This window comes from Babylonia areolata, chromosome 9 (assembly GCF_041734735.1).
Source record: "Babylonia areolata isolate BAREFJ2019XMU chromosome 9, ASM4173473v1, whole genome shotgun sequence".
NCBI classification, from domain to species: domain Eukaryota; kingdom Metazoa; phylum Mollusca; class Gastropoda; order Neogastropoda; family Buccinidae; genus Babylonia; species Babylonia areolata.
Window position 1 is genome coordinate 15,001 of NC_134884.1, and position 17,500 is coordinate 32,500.

General features: G+C 47.3%; 1 protein-coding gene across 1 annotated transcript in view; it reads left to right on the forward strand.

Moving 5' to 3' along the window:
* The window catches only part of LOC143285967 (serine protease 55-like), a 59,747-nt gene that overhangs the window by 11,954 nt on the left and 30,293 nt on the right, over nucleotides 1–17,500 (forward strand). Inside the window, exons 4-5 of the mRNA XM_076593416.1 lie at nucleotides 8,422–8,565; nucleotides 9,607–9,726. Of these exons, the coding sequence (XP_076449531.1) occupies nucleotides 8,422–8,565; nucleotides 9,607–9,726 (264 nt within the window). The remainder of the gene's footprint in view (nucleotides 1–8,421; nucleotides 8,566–9,606; nucleotides 9,727–17,500) is intronic.

Sequence of the window (17,500 nt, forward strand, 5' to 3'; positions counted from 1 at the left end):
GGCAATAGCTAAATGCAAGAAAGAATCGGCTCCTGGCCCAGACAAAGTTCGTTACTCAGACATCAAGAAGCTATCGGAAGAAGACAGAAGCAAACTTTTCAATCTATATCAAAACGGTTTCCACAATGGACAGGTGCCGGAGGACCGGACACACAGCTTCTTAAAACCCATACCAAAACCAGGAAAGGACCATCGTCAGGTAAGCGGCTACCGGATCCTAACCATGCAAAACATTGTTGGAAAGCTCATGGAACGCATGATAGCCAGGAAACTTGCAAGGGATCTTGAACACAGGCACATTCTCCCTTCAAATCAAGGTGGTTACAGAACAGGCAAGTCCACATGGGAAAATGCAGCTGCTTTTGCATATGAGGTGTATGAAGGATTTCAAAGAAAAGAAGAAACACTAGCAGTAGCAATTGACCTTGAAGATGCCTACAATAAAGTCCAGTTTGCGCACCTCATGGAGCTGCTACTAAGGTATGGAGTAAGTTTGACACTGACAAGATGGATAGCAGCAGCGCTTCAGGAAAGAACCGTCGTCCTACGCCTCGGAGACTGGATGTCTGCACCTTCTAAACTATCCATGGGACTGCCACAAGGGTCTCCGCTCTCTCCTGTCCTCTACAATGTCTACACGAAGGGCCTTGCAGACTTAAACAACAATGGAATTGCTCGGGTGCTTACCCTTGCGGATGACGCCCTGGTCTTCAAAACTTCGAAAAATGCTCAGGAAAGAACTGAAGCCGTCCAGAAACAACTAAACAATATTGCTCAATGGTGCAAAGACACAGGATCTTCCATCAATCCAGCGAAAGCCCAAACGTTGCTGTGCACCCTCAACAACAAAACCGCGAGCAAATCACCACCTTCTGTGTCATTCTATGGGATTCAAATTGAGAAAACTGAATGCCTACGCTACCTAGGAATACACTTCGACAGGATGCTGACCAGAAAACATACGGAAAATACTGTTCTCAAATGCAAAACGGGCCTTTCAGTCTTAAAAGCAATGGCAACTAAAGGAATTGAACAACGCCACCTCTTCCTGCTATACCAATCACTCGTCCTCAGTGTGATCGACTACGGACTTGGGCTAACAACACCGTCTCACAGCAACCTCCTAAAATTAGAAAGAGTACAAAATGAAGCTATGAGGCTGATCCTTGGAACAACAAAAGACACGCCCACAGAAACCATGCGATACCTGCTTGACCTTCCTTCAGTGCAGGCCAGAAGCAAGTTAGAACAGGTCAAGACCTACTTCAAAGCATTAGAAAACCCTCAAAACCCACTGCATGACGCAGTCAAAGAACCAAAAGGCAGCCGTCTAGGACGAGGAAGATCATGGATGGGGCAAGCAGAAGACACAATCCAGCTAGTATGCCGACTACAAGACCTGAAAGAAACAAAAGAATGGGAGAAAAACCCCGAAAACCTCAACCATCTATTCAATACAGTCATTTCACCCACTCTAGGAAGACATTGTCGGGAATGGCCAGAGGGCAAAACTGATGCGGAAGTGAAGCTGCTTATAGAAGAAAACAGTAAAGAAGAGGACATCATCATATACACAGATGGCTCAGTCACCAAAGACCAGTCTGGTTGGGGATTCACTGCGAAACAAAATGGAAAAACAATTTGGGAAGAGAATGCTGCCTACAAAGTCACAACCTCCAGCCTAACGATGGAAGTTGAAGCTGTGACACATGCCCTCCAGTGGCTATCGTCCATCCATACGCCCGGAAACCAACATGCCATGATTCTAACCGACTCAATGAACCTCATACAGAAAATTGAAAACGGAATGGGAAGCCCAGAGTCGCATAACGCAATGCGCAACTTTCAGATTAAAAAACTCACATGGTCATACTGCCCGGGACATGCAGGTGTTAAGGGAAATGAGCGAGCTGACAGACTTGCTGGTAACGCAACACCAACGAGCGGCCTACATCTAGGAAAATCGGAAATCCTCAGAAAAGTCAAAGAATACCAAAAAGAACAGGTGCAAGGCCATCACACCATCGATCGCCTCAAAGAAATAGAAGCAGAGAGAGGGAGCGGCCGCAAGTCTAACATGAAAGGTAGAGCACGATGCTTTGCAAATCAAACAAATATCGGCATCATTTCCAAACCAACATTGCGCAAATTTCTTCAAAACGGAACAGAGTCTCTGTGGGCCTTTCCAAATACAATAGACTGAGCAACACACTAGACGCCACGTTCTTGGCATCAGAGATCTTTTCCCATCCCTCTTGCGGCCAGTCAGTGGCGGCTGTGTGTGTTTGTGTGTATGTGTGGGTCTGTGCTTTTGAGTGCGTTTGTGAATGCGCGAGAGTGAAAGTGTACACAAGTGTCAGGAGAGATATGTGTACGTGTATATCTTTGTATGTACGTGTGTGGGGTTGGGGGTGGGAGATATGGGCGTATGTGTGTGTGCTTGTACAAGTAAGTGTTCATCTCTGTGAGTGTGTGTTTGTGGGTATGTGTGTGTGCCGTGGAAGCTGCGATACGTAGACTAGAAATGAGTGTGTGGAGGAGGGGGTAGAGGAGGTGCAAGGTAATGTGTGTGTGTGTGTTGGAGCTCATGTACGTTTATATGTATTTGACTGTGCTTTCATATGTGCTTGTACAAGTAAGTGTTCATCTCTGTGAGTGTGTGTTTTTTTGTTGTTTTGTGTGTGTGTGTGTGTGTGTGTGTGTGTGTGTGTGTGTGTGTGTGTGCCGTGGAAGCTGCGATACTTAGACTAGAAATGAGTGTGTGGAGGAGGGGGCTAGAGGAGGTGCACGGTAATGTGTGTGTGTGTGTGTGTGTGTGTGTGTGTGTGTGTGTTGGAGCTCATGTACGTTTATATGTATTTGACTGTGCTTTCATATATGTGAAACTGCATGTTTGGTGCATTTCTGTTATGCATGTGTGGGTGTATGTGTGAATGTGTGTCTTCATATTTTACATTTATTCGCTTATTTATCACCATTGTTGTCTTATTTATTTATTTATGTTTTATTATTATCATTTTATTAGTATTACTAATATTATTACTACTACCTTTTTCTATATTATAATTATTTATTTATTTATTTATGCAAGCTTATCTATTATTTATTTCCCCGGTTTTTTTTTGTTTGTTTTTTTTGTTTTGTTTTGTTTTTTTTTTCTCTCAAGGCCTGACTAAGCGCGTTGGGTTACGCTGCTGGTCAGGCATCAGCTTGGCAGATGTGGTGTAGCGTATATGGTTTTGTCCGAACGCAGTGACGCCTCCTTGAGCTACTGAAACTGAAACTAACGACATACTGAATTTCCTAAATGCATTTCGTTTCACTATTTCGCCTAACTGCAACTTTTATGAGAAGAAGAGAATGATCTGTTCTATAACCACATTCGATGTCTGCATCTTTAATACAAGTAATAACTGGATCTGAAATACGAAATCCAGTCTAGTTTGTTGAAACGGGTTACTTCTTCCCTATGTGCACCTTTGACCATCAGGATTCAAATCTTGCCACATGTCATTAAGTTCTAAATCAAGATTCATGTTCTCTGGTACTTCTCTACCTTTAGGATTATTAATGTGCTTGTGGTTACAACAGTCCCTAGATGGATCAAGAACCAAATTAAACTTTCCAGCCATTATTACATTGTTAATATTGAAATCCATGACTTTGTTTTAAAGACATATAAAACTCTGGGTCATCCTTGTTTCGGCCACACACATTAACTAAGAGAAAATCTATACTTTTCTTTCTTTTTTCATAGACTTTGCTTCTCTTATGGCTTCAGCCTACCACGATGTCAGCGTTTCTTTCTTTTTCCTTTAAAAAAATCTTGTAACACTTCCTGTTTGTCTGTCTTATGGCTTCAGCCTACCACGATGTCAGCGTACGTCACTAGTTTCTTTTTCCTTTAAAAAAAAATCTTGTAAATATACATCTAACACTTCCTGTTTGTCTCTCTTATGGCTTCAGCCTAACACGATTCCTACAATATACGCCTCTCGTTTCCTTTCCTTGCAATCTTTTTTCTCTCGGTCTTTCTGTTTGTCTCTCTCATGGCTACAGCCTACCACAATGTCAAACAATGTGCATCACTCTTTCATTCATTATGATTTTTTTTTTTTATCAGTCTTTGTGTTTGTCTGTCTTGTAAAGTGGTTTATGTTTCTTTGTGTTTGTCTTGTGAAGTAGTTTATGCTTTGTGTTTGTCTTGTGAAGTGGTTTATGTTTCTTTGTGTGTGTGTGTGTGTTTGTTTTGTGAAGTGGTTTATGTTTGTTTTTGTCTATCTTGTGAAGTGGTTTATGTTTCTTTGTGTGTGTTTGTCTTGTGAAGTGGAATATGTTTATCTGTGTTTGTCTTGTGAATGGTTTGTGTTTCTTTCTTTGCGTTTGTCTTGTGAAGTGGTTTGTATTTCTTTGTGTTTGTCTTGTGAAGTGGTTTGTCTTTCTTTGTGTTTGTCCTGTGAAGTGGTTTGTGTTTCTTTCTTTGTGTATGTCTTGTGAAGTGGTTTGTGTTTCTTTCTTTGTGTATGTCTTGTGAAGTGGTTTATGTTTCTTTTCGTTTGTCTTGTGAAGTGGTTTGTGTTTCTTTGTGTTTGTCAAATCAAATCAAGGTGGTTACAGAACAGGCAAGTCCACATGGGAAAATGCAGCTGCTTTTGCATATGAGGTGTATGAAGGATTTCAAAGAAAAGAAGAAACACTAGCAGTAGCAATCGACCTTGAAGATGCCTACAATAAAGTCCAGTTTGCGCACCTCATGGAGCTGCTACTAAGGTATGGAGTAAGTTTGACACTGACAAGATGGATAGCAGCAGCGCTTCAGGAAAGAACCGTCGTCCTACGCCTCGGAGACTGGATGTCTGCACCTTCCAAACTATCCATGGGACTGGCACAAGGGTTTCCGCTCTCTCCTGTACTCTACAATGTCTACACGAAGGGCCTTGCAGACTTAAACAACAATGGAATAGCTCGGGTGCTTACTCTTGCGGATGATGGCCTGGTCTTCAAAACTTCGAAAGATGCTCAGGAAAGAACTAAAGCCTTTTGAGCTCAGATTAATCTTGGGGTCTATGTAGTCGAGCCTGGAATGACCTTCGGGGTTACCTTCAACCTGTCATAACTGCCGCCCCCCCCCCCCCTCTCCCCGCACTCCCCATCCCGACCGCCTACCACCCTCAATCTGATCTACCACAACTTCCTATCTAACATGGAGGGGTGGATGACAGGGATGGCGCTTGACATGCTGATCTAGAACGACACCTTCCTCTCCTTCTACCACATCTCATTGTGGAGAAGTGTCGGAACAGGGTTGCCAAGACCCACCCACTTTCTTGCCTTCGTCACGCTGTAGTTGGGAGGAGTGTCGATACAGGCCATGGAAATAAGACTTAACCTCACTTGAGTTGTGAAGAAGGGACAGGGAGTCAGTAAAGGTGGAGGAGCAAAGTAAAGGTGGAGGGACAAAGTAAAGGTGGAGGGACAAAGTAAAGGTGGAGGGGCAAAGTAAAGGTGGAGGGACAAAGTAAAGGTGGAGGGACAAAGTCAGTAAAGGTGGAGGGACAAAGTCAGTAAAGGTGGAGGGACAAAGTAAAGGTGGAGGGGCAAAGTAAAGGTGGAGGGGCAAAGTAAAGGTGGAGGGGCAAAGTAAAGGTGGAGGGGCAAAGTAAAGGTGGAGGGGCAAAGTAAAGGTGGAGGGGCAAAGTAAAGGTGGAGGAGCAAAGTAAAGGTGGAGGGGCAAAGTAAAGGTGGAGGGGCAAAGTAAAGGTGGAGGGACAAAGTAAAGGTGGAGGGACAAAGTAAAGGTGGAGGGACAAAGTAAAGGTGGAGGGGCAAAGTAAAGGTGGAGGGACAAAGTAAAGGTGGAGGGACAAAGTAAAGGTGGAGGGGCAAAGTAAAGGTGGAGGGACAAAGTAAAGGTGGAGGGACAAAGTAAAGGTGGAGGGACAAAGTCAGTAAAGGTGGAGGGACAAAGTAAAGGTGGAGGGACAAAGTCAGTAAAGGTGGAGGGGCAAAGTAAAGGTGGAGGGACAAAGTAAAGGTGGAGGGACAAAGTAAAGGTGGAGGGACAAAGTCAGTAAAGGTGGAGGGGCAAAGTAAAGGTGGAGGGACAAAGTAAAGGTGGAGGGACAAAGTAAAGGTGGAGGGGCAAAGTAAAGGTGGAGGGACAAAGTAAAGGTGGAGGGGCAAAGTAAAGGTGGAGGGACAAAGTAAAGGTGGAGGGACAAAGTAAAGGTGGAGGGACAAAGTAAAGGTGGAGGGACAAAGTAAAGGTGGAGGGGCAAAGTCAGTAAAGGTGGAGGGACAAAGTAAAGGTGGAGGGGCAAAGTAAAGGTGGAGGGACAAAGTAAAGGTGGAGGGACAAAGTAAAGGTGGAGGGACAAAGTAAAGGTGGAGGGACAAAGTCAGTAAAGGTGGAGGGACAAAGTAAAGGTGGAGGGACAAAGTAAAGGTGGAGGGACAAAGTAAAGGCGGAGGGACAAAGTCAGTAAAGGTGGAGGGACAAAGTAAAGGCGGAGGGACAAAGTCAGTAAAGGTGGAGGGACAAAGTAAAGGTGGAGGGACAAAGTCAGTAAAGGTGGAGGGACAAAGTAAAGGTGGAGGGGCAAAGTAAAGGCGGAGGGACAAAGTAAAGGCGGAGGGACAAAGTAAAGGCGGAGGGACAAAGTCAGTAAAGGTGGAGGGACAAAGTAAAGGCGGAGGGACAAAGTCAGTAAAGGTGGAGGGGCAAAGTAAAGGTGGAGGGACAAAGTCAGTAAAGGTGGAGGGACAAAGTAAAGGTGGAGGGACAAAGTCAGTAAAGGTGGAGGGACAAAGTAAATGTGGAGGGACAAAGTAAAGGTGGAGGGACAAAGTCAGTAAAGGTGGAGGGACAAAGTCAGTAAAGGTGGAGGGACAAAGTAAAGGTGGAAGGACAAAGTAAAGGTGGAGGGGCAAAGTCAGTAAAGGTGGAGGGACAAAGTCAGTAAAGGTGGAGGGGCAAAGTCAGTAAAGGTGGAGGGGCAAAGTAAAGGTGGAAGGACAAAGTAAAGGTGGAGGGACAAAGTCAGTAAAGGTGGAGGGACAAAGTCAGTAAAGGAGGGGGGACGGGAGTCAGTAAAGGAGCACAGACAGGGAGTCAGTAATGGACAGACAGTCAGTTAAGGAGGACAGACAGTCAGTTAAGGAGGACAGTCAGTAAAGGACATGGAGTCAGTAAAGGACAGACAAGGAGTCAGTAAAGGAGGGGGACAGGGAGTCAGTAAAGGAGGGGGACAGGCAGTCAGTAAAGGAGGGGGACAGGCAGTCAGTAAAGGAGGACAGACAGGGAGTCAGTAAAGGAGGGGGCAGGCAGTCAGTAAAGGAGGACAGACAGGGAGTCAGTAAAGGAGGGGGACAGGCAGTCAGTAAAGGAGGGGGACAGGCAGTCAGTAAAGGAGGGGGGCAGGGAGTCAGTAAAGGAGGGGGCAGGCAGTCAGTAAAGGAGGGGGACAGACAGTCAGTAAAGGAGGACAGACAGGGAGTCAGTAAAGGAGGGGGACAGGCAGTCAGTAAAGGAGGGGGCAGGGAGTCAGTAAAGGAGGGGGGCAGGCAGTCAGTAAAGGAGGGGGCAGGGAGTCAGTAAAGGAGGGGGACAGACAGTCAGTAAAGGAGGGGGACAGGCAGTCAGTAAAGGAGGGGGGCAGGCAGTCAGCAAAGGAGGGGGACAGGGAGTCAGTAAAGGAGGGGGGCAGGCAGTCAGTAAAGGAGGACAGACAGGCAGTCAGTAAAGGAGGACAGACAGGCAGTCAGTAAATGAGGGGGGGCAGGCAGTCAGTAAAGGAGGACAGGCAGTCAGTAAAGGAGGGGGGCAGGCAGTCAGTAAAGGACAGGCAGTCAGTAAAGGAGGGGGGCAGGCTATGAAAGTAGGACTTTAGTTCAGGTGAGTTGTAATGGAAAGGAGACAGGGAGTCAGTGAAGGCTTTCCCTTTCTTGTAACTTAATCAAGTAATTTCCAACTATGGGGATTCGATTTTGACTAGCCACAAATGACCTTGGGCGTCAATCGAGGCCAGCCCACAATGACCCGGGGTAACCTCCAGCGTGGGGGTAGTTTGATGCCGTTACACCAGGCGTCAATCACGGCTAGCCCAGAATGACCCGGGGTAAATTCCAGCGTGGGGGTAGTCTGATGCTGTTACACCGGGATTCATTCGAGGCTAGCCCAAAATGACCCGGGGTAAATTCCAGCGTGGGGGTAGTCTGATGCTGTTACACCGGGAGTCATTCGAGGCTAACCCAGAATGACCCGGGGTAAATTCCAGCGTGGGGGTAGTCTGATGCTGTTACACCGGGAGTCATTCGAGGCTAACCCAGAATGACCCGGGGCAAATTCCAGCGTGGGGTGGGTGGGGGGGGGGGGGTGGTAGTTTGAGGCTGTCACAAGGGACACGTGCTGCCTGTCCCCAGCCCTGGCAGACACGACCGAGGACCCGTGCACCGGCACTCTGCCCGACATCATGGCGGACTCCACCAGGCCAGAGGAAGACCAGGCAGCAGCGGCCCACCTGTTTCTACACCGATGTCCATCGCCCCCGCCACAAGCCCCGTCAGGTAGACATCGATTAATTGACAGTGATACCTGTATACACCTAATACCTGTCCTTGGTCGGAGACAAAGCGCTGAGCTCTTTCCAAAGATGGAATCTTTCTTTTTTACCTTTCTTCCCTCCACACACCCACCCTTTTTCCCCACCCACTCCACCTTTCTTTCCTGCACATCACTATCAACGAGTATCAGTCCCACTCCAGACTTTATGTCTTCTCCCACCTGAGACTTTATGTCCACAGCCTGATCTTCTACCTGAGACTTTATGTCCACAGCCTGATCTTCTACCTGAGACTTTATGTCCACAGCCTCATCTTCTACCTGAGACTTTATGTCCACAGCCTGATCTTCTACCTTTGACTTTATGACCACAGCCTGATCTTCTGCCTGAGACTTTATGACCACACCCTGATCTTCTACCTTTGACTTTATGACCACAGCCTGATCTTCTACCTTTGACTTTATGACCACAGCCTGATCTTCTACCTTTGACTTTATGACCACAGCCTGATCTTCTACCTGTGACTTTATGACCACAGTCTGATCTTCCCATGCCGTGCCCTGGACACAGTAAATATAGATTCATTGCCTTCCCATGCCGAGCCCTGAACACAGTAAATATAGATCCACTGCCTTCCCATGCCGTGCCCTGAACACAGTAAATATAGATTCATTGCCTTCCCATGCCGTGCCCTGAACACAGTAAATATAGATTCACTGCCTTCCCATGCCGTGCCCTGAACACAGTAAATATAGATTCATTGCCTTCCCATGCCGTGCCCTGAACACAGTAAATATAGATTCATTGCCTTCCCATGCCGTGCCCTGGACACAGTAAATATAGAATCACTGCCTTCCCATGCCGAGCCCTGAACACAGTAAATATAGATTCACTGCCTTCCCATGCCGAGCCCTGGACACAGTAAATTCACTGCCTTCCCATGCCGAGCCCTGGACACAGTAAATATAGATTCACTGCCCTGATGGCTGCATGACCGTGGGAACTTTTTAACGTTTTTTGTTGTTGTTTTTTCTTGCCTGCCCAGGGGTCATGGCAGAGAAGATGGTGGACAGTGCGGACATGGCCAGTGTGATAATGGAACTGACCAACACCTATCCCAGAGACAACCCCAGTGTGGCTCAAGCCTACAATCATCTTCAAAGCAGTACGTCATTTGTCTAAATTAACTTTAGTCGTTCAACAGCACACATCAATTACAAATACAGGCAATAACAAAAGATCAACAAGCTGGAAGCTGATAGTGTGCTCACACATTGCACTTCAATGTCAATTTGTCGTATTTCCCTCGTTTTCTTCGCCGTTTCTCAGATTGTTCTATGTCTGTCTGTCAGTTGTATTTCCCTTTTTCCTTTCCTTTATTTGTTCTATGTCTGTCTGTCTGTCTGTCTGTCTGTCAATTGTATTTCCCTTTTTTCCTTTCCTTTCTTTGTTCTATGTCTGTCTGTCTGTCTGTCTGTCAATTGTATTTCCCTTTTTTCCTTTCCTTTCTTTGTTCTATGTCTGTCTGTCTGTCTGTCAACTGCATTTCCCTTTTTCCTTTCCTTTCTTTGTTCCTCTGTCTGTCTGTCTGTCTGTCTGTCTGTCTGTCTGCAGTGTATTTCCCGTGTCGTTTTTTTTTCTTCTCAGTCAGTCTGTCTGTCTTAATTGTATCTCCAGTGTCTTTTCTCTGTCTATTCTCAGTTCGTCTGTCTCAGTGTCTGTCTGAATTGTCATTCCCGTGTGTCTGTCGTCAACCCTATGCAGAACACCAACTTCTGAACCTCAGTCTTACTGAAAACAATGATAAAAAATTAATGTCGTCAACCCTAATGATCTCGGATGGCGCAACTGTGGTGACGAAACACAAGAAGATTATGATTCCGATCAATTAAAAAACAACAACAAAAAAACCATGGGCGCTAATGTGGAGGCAGCATGGGGCGCACTGCATGAGACGGTGTACAACACTGCCATGGAGTGCCTGGGGCCTTCTGTCAGGAAGCACAAAGACTGGTTTGATGAGAACTGCACTGAGATCAAGCAGCTGCTAGAAGACAAACGCCAAGCCTACAGAGCCCACATTGAAGATCACAAGTCACAGTCAAAGAAAGACATACTGAAGAGCGCACGCAGCACCATACAGCTGAAGCTGCGGCAGATGCAGGATTCCTGGTTGAGCAACAAAGCTGGTGAGATCCAGGGCTTTGCAGACAGGAACGACATGAAGAACTTCTATAACGGCCTGAAAGAAGTCTACGGTCCCACCACCTCCGGATCTGCTCCACTCCTCAGTGTTGATGGCTCTACCCTGATCACTGACAAGGACGGGATCCTTGAGAGATGGGCTGAACACTTTGACAGCGTACTGAACCGCCCCTCCACCATCAATGATGAAGCCATCGACCGACTCCCCCAGGTGCCAGTCAGTGAGTCAGTGGATGCCATTCCAACTTTGGAGGAGACCCAGAAAGCTATCCGTCTGCTATCCAGTGGCAAAGCCCCTGGCTCAGACTCCATTCCAGCTGAGGTCTACAAAGAAGGTGGTATGGCGCTGACTGAGAAGCTTCATCAGCTGTTCCAGCTCATCTGGCAGCATGAGGCAGTTCCACAGGACTTCAAAGACACTTCCATCATACACCTGTACAAGCGCAAAGGAAATCGTCAGGCCTGTGACAACCATCGTGGAATAACCCTGCTGCCCGTTGCAGGCAAGACTCTGGCCAGAGTGCTACTCAACCGTCTCATAGCGCACCTTGAGCAAGGTCTCCTACCAGAGAGCCAGTGTGGCTTCCGGAAAGAACGCGGGACTATCGACATGGTGTTAGCTGCCAGGCAGCTCCAGGAGAAGTGTCAGGAACAGAACGCCGACCTTTACTCCACCTATGTCGATCTGACCGAGGCCTTCGATACTGTTAGCAGAGATGGCCTTTTTAGAAGCATGGCGAAGTACGGGTGTCCCAGAAAGTTCATCACCATCATACGGCAACTACACGATGGGATGCTGGCCCAAGTCTAAGACAACGGAGAGACTTCAGAACCATTCCCTGTATCCAACGGAGTCGAGCAAGGGTGTGTTCTTGCCCCCACCCTGTTCAGTTTCATGTTTTCAGCCATGCTGACAGATGCCTTCAGAGACGCTGACGTAGGCATTGGCATCAGGTACCGCACAGATGGCTCACTCTTTAACCTCAGGAGGCTTCAAGCAAAAACCAAGGTGAGGACAGACACCGTCAACGACTTCCTGTTTGCTGATCACTGCGCTCTCAACGCTGCCTCCGAAGCTGACATGCAACACAGTGTCGACAAGTTCTCTGCTGCCTGTGACAACTTTGGCCTCACAATCAGCACAAAGAAGACTGAGGTGATGCACCAGCCAGCTCCAGGAAAGCCTTACGTTGAACCAAACATTTCCATCAACGGGCAACGACTGAACGCGGTGGACAAGTTCACATACCTGGGCAGTACTCTCTCGCACAGTTGTCATCGACGACGAGGTAAATGCCAGACTCGCCAAAGTCAGCGCTGCCTTCGGCAGACTCCTTAAGAACGTTTGGAACAGGAGTAGGCATCACCCTAGAGACGAAGCTCAAACTATACAAGGCCATAGTTCTCACCACACTGCTCTATGGATGCGAATCATGGACGGTCTACAAACGCCACGCCAAAAAGCTGAACCACTTCCACACCACCAGCCTCAGAAAACTTCTCGGCATAAAGTGGCAAGAGAAGATCCCTGACACAGAGGTACTCACTCGTGCAAACTTGCCCAGCATCTACACCATCTTGATGCAGGCCCAGCTGCGCTGGGCAGGCCATGTAGTTCGCATGCCAGACCACTGGCTCCCCAAGAAACTGCTGTACGGCGAACTCCAACATGGCAAGCGCTTCCATGGAGGCCAAAAGAGGCGCTTCAAAGACACTCTGAAAGCTTCTCTGAAAGTCTTCAACATCAGCCATGACATATGGGAGCTGAATGCAATGGACAGACCAAAGTGGCGTTCAGCTGTCCACAAGTGCGCCAAATCCTGTGAGGCCAACAGAATTGCTGCAACAGAGCAACGCAGACAGGCCAGGAAAAGCAGTGCCAGCAAGTCCCTGACAGCCACCACCATCCCCTGATCACACTGTGTCAGAACCTTCCGGGCGCGGATTGGCCTGACCAGTCATCTGCGCACCCACAGAGCCCAACCCACCCACCCGCAGGATGACTAGATGGTCCTCGTCGATCCCGACGGACGAACTATACATGTGTCTGTCGTCAACCCCATGCAGAACACCAACTTCTGAACCTCAGTCTTACTGAAAACAATGATCAAATGTCGTGAACCCTAATGATCTCGGATGGCGCAACTGTGGTGACGAAACACAAGAAGATTATGATTCCGATCAATTAAAAAAAAACAACAAAAAAAACAAAAAACCTGGGCGCTAACACACTGACAATTACCCACTGACCGTCTTATGAAGGGAACCACCCGTGGTGTTTCAGCTGGCTGTTGGCAGAGGTCACAGTTCGTGTCGTTGGGGTCGCTCCGTCGTGACCGTTGGATGAGCCAGTTGGTTCTTGAGCCGAGAGTGGAAAGTAACCGGCTCGACCAGACTTGTCAACGTCGGCCATTGCACTCAATGAGCTGCTTTTAGGTCGCGCCACATCCGTTTGTGTGAGTGACCTTTGGGATAGCAGTGGTAGTGTGAAAATGCTGTTAAAATTGTCCTCGGCTGAACTGAGCAGATCGTATGTGAATAGCAGTTCACACAATTCACGTGGGCACGCCGTTATTAGTTCACTCAAATGACGTGGGCAGACTGTTATTAGTTCATACACATGACGTGGGCAGACTGTTATTAGTTCACACAAATGACGTGGGCAGACTGTTATTAGTTCATACACATAACGTGGGCAGACTGTTATTAGTTCACACAAATGACGTGGGCAGACTGTTAGTTCATACACATGACGTGGTCAGACTGTTATTAGTTCATACACATGACGTGGGCAGACTGTTATTAGTTCATACACATGACGTGGGCAGACTGTTATTATTTCACACAAATGACGTGGGCAGACTGTTATTAGTTCATACACATGACGTGGGCAGACTGTTATTATTTCACACAAATGACGTGGGCAGACTGTTATTAGTTCATACACATAACGTGGGCAGACTGTTATTAGTTCACACAAATGACGTGGGCAGACTGTTAGTTCATACACATGACGTGGTCAGACTGTTATTAGTTCATACACATGACGTGGGCAGACTGTTATTAGTTCATACACATAACGTGGGCAGACTGTTATTAGTTCACACAAATGACGTGGGCAGACTGTTATTAGTTCATACACATGACGTGGGCAGACTTAGTTCACACGAATGACGTGGGCAGACTTATTAGTTCACACGAATGACGTGGGCAGACTGTTATTAGTTCACACAAATGACGTGGGCAGACTGTTATTAGTTCACACGAATGACGTGGGCAGACTTATTAGTTCACACGAATGACGTGGGCAGACTTATTAGTTCACACAAATGACGTGGGCAGACTGTTGTTAGTTCACACAAATGACGTGGGCAGACTGTTGTTGGTTCACACAAATGACGTGGGCAGACTGTTATTATTTCACACAAATGACGTGGGCAGACTGTTAGTTCATACACATGACGTGGTCAGACTGTTATTAGTTCATACACATGACGTGGGCAGACTGTTATTAGTTCATACACATAACGTGGGCAGACTGTTATTATTTCACACAAATGACGTGGGCAGACTGTTAGTTCATACACATGATGTGGGCAGACTGTTATTATTTCACACAAATGACGTGGGCAGACTGTTATTAGTTCATACACATAACGTGGGCAGACTGTTATTAGTTCACACAAATGACGTGGGCAGACTGTTAGTTCATACACATGACGTGGTCAGACTGTTATTAGTTCATACACATGACGTGGGCAGACTGTTATTAGTTCATACACATAACGTGGGCAGACTGTTATTAGTTCATACACATAACGTGGGCAGACTGTTATTAGTTCACACAAATGACGTGGGCAGACTGTTATTAGTTCATACACATGACGTGGGCAGACTTATTAGTTCACACGAATGACGTGGGCAGACTGTTATTAGTTCACACGAATGACGTGGGCAGACTTATTAGTTCACACAAATGACGTGGGCAGACTGTTGTTAGTTCACACGAATGACGTGGGCAGACTTATTAGTTCACACAAATGACGTGGGCAGACTTATTAGTTCACACGAATGACGTGGGCAGACTGTTGTTAGTTCACACAAATGACGTGGGCAGACTGTTGGTTCACACAAATGACGTGGGCAGACTGTTGTTGGTTCACACAAATGACGTGGGCAGACTGTTGTTAGTTCACACAAATGACGTGGGCAGACTGTTGTTGGTTCACACAAATGACGTGGGCAGACTGTTGTTGGTTCACACAAATGACGTGGGCAGACTGTTATTGGTTCACACAAATGACGTGGGCAGACTGTTGTTAGTTCACACAAATGACGTGGGCAGACTGTTGTTGGTTCACACAAATGACGTGGGCAGACTGTTGTTAGTTCACACAAATGACGTGGGCAGACTGTTGTTAGTTCACACAAATGACGTGGGCAGACTGTTGTTGGTTCACACGAATGACGTGGGCAGACTGTTGTTAGTTCACACAAATGACGTGGGCAGACTGTTGTTGGTTCACACAAATGACGTGGGCAGACTGTTGTTGGTTCACACAAATGACGTGGGCAGACTGTTATTAGTTCACACAAATGACGTGGGCAGACTGTTGTTGGTTCACACAAATGACGTGGGCAGACTGTTGTTGGTTCACACAAATGACGTGGGCAGACTTGTTGGTTCACACAAATGACGTGGGCAGACGGCATCAAAAGCCCAATGCTTATCACTGCCTGGGAGTTCTGTACTATTTTGACCTTTGACGCCAATCGAGAGCAAAAAAACCCGCCTTGCTGACCTTTCCAACGGACACTATTTGAGGTGAACTGACAGGGTGCTTCTGAGTCGGAGTGGTTCTGAGCGGGTATGAGGGTGGTTACGAGTCAGGATGATTCTGTACGGGTGACAGGGTAGTTCTGAGTCAGGGTGGTTCTGAGCGGATGTCAGGGTGGTTCTGAGTCAGGGTGGTTCTGAGCGGGTGTGTCACAACCCGTAAGGGGTTGCCCATAAACCCCCACCCCTTCCCAGACTAGCTAACGTCCCGACAACACAAACACAGCGACACAGAAGAGTTCAGCTCGTTGCTTTACTGAGGTGATGCAAAAATACATAACTAAATACACGCCACAAAACAAGGCATTACAAACCAAAAAATAACCTTTATCTAAACACAGAACAATTCTACAAGTTACAGTCAACCTGCAGCACCAGTGCTGCTCAACCCCACTGCCAGAGTTCAAACTCGTGCTGACAGCCGAAAACGGACACCCGTAGCTTGATGGCTGAAGCTGGTCGGCCAGAGGGACAGTGGAAAGGTGGAAAAGGGGTAGATGGAAGTATGGAGTGGGAGCGGGAGTGGGAACGGGGGTGAGGGAGTTTCCAGGCTTGTGTTCTGGGGGCCCGTCGAAGGCAGCGGCACGAAGGGGAAGAAACACCGGAAAACCTGTAACACCCCATTGGCTCTGTAGACTGGTTGTTTTTAAACCAGTTGTAAAAGTATACCACACCCCACCCCCCTTGTCTTCCTTAAGCAATATACATTGCGCTAAACAAGGCAATAACAATATTCAAGTTTCAATGATACTAGTTCTGAATAATTGAAACGGCACCAGTCAGGCTATATCACATTTCCAAAAACAAATTTGAAACAATCTGAGCTGAATATTATTATGGCAAAAATGTTACACCTAAACACAACAAATTTACTAATTCCCCCCTATATTTGGAAGTAAAAGAATACTGTATTTAAAAGATATCCACTAAAAAAAAAACATCACATTAACCTTACAAACAACCTAAACCTCGCTTAATCACAAGTCACATCACTAAATGTTACGACAACAAACACAGACTCCCTCACCTGTCACCAGGCACGTCACTGGCCCAGAGTGAAACAGACAAATACAGAAGAAGGGGTGACAAAGGGAAACGCCCCCACTACTTCATCGACGGCGCCCTACAGCACGCACGCTGGAACGGCGACCCGTCTCTCTGCGAAGCTTGGCGTCAACAGCCCAGAGAAATCTCTCTCTCCTAACCAGATTGACTCCTGAACTCGCTCAGAGTTCGAAAAAAAACCGTTCAGGAGAAGGGACATGCCACACGTGCAAAAGCACGAAGGAGAGAGGGAGGTGAAGGAGAGGGATGGAAAGAGGGGGAGAATGGAGAGAGAGGAAAAGAAGGGGGAGAGAGGAGGAGAAGGGAGAGAGAGGGGGGGGGAAGAAGGGAGAGAGAAAGGGGGAAAAGAGAAGGGGAACAAAATGTAGACAGGCATGCACGCAGATCGCCCACGAGCCGTGACAGGGTGTCAGGGTGGTTCTGAGTCAGGGTGGTTCTGAGCGGGTGTCAGGGTGGTTCTGAGTCAGGGTGATTTTGAGTGGGTGCCAAGGTAGTTCTGAGTCAGGGTGATTTTGAGTGGCTGTCAGGGTAATTCTGAGTCAGGGTGATTCTGAGCGGGTGACAGGGTAGTTCTGAGTCAGGGTGGTTCTGAGCGGATGTCAGGGTGGTTCTGAGCGGATGTCAGGGTGGTTCTGAGCGGATGTCAGGGTGGTTCTGAGTCAGGGTGATTCTGAGCGGGTGACAGGGTAGTTCTGAGTCAGGGTGATTCTGAGCGGGTGACAGGGTAGTTCTGAGTCAGGGTGGTTCTGAGCGGGTGTCAGGGTGGTTCTGAGCGGATGTCAGGGTGGTTCTGAGCGGGTGTCAGGGTGGTTCTGAGTCAGGGTGATTTTGA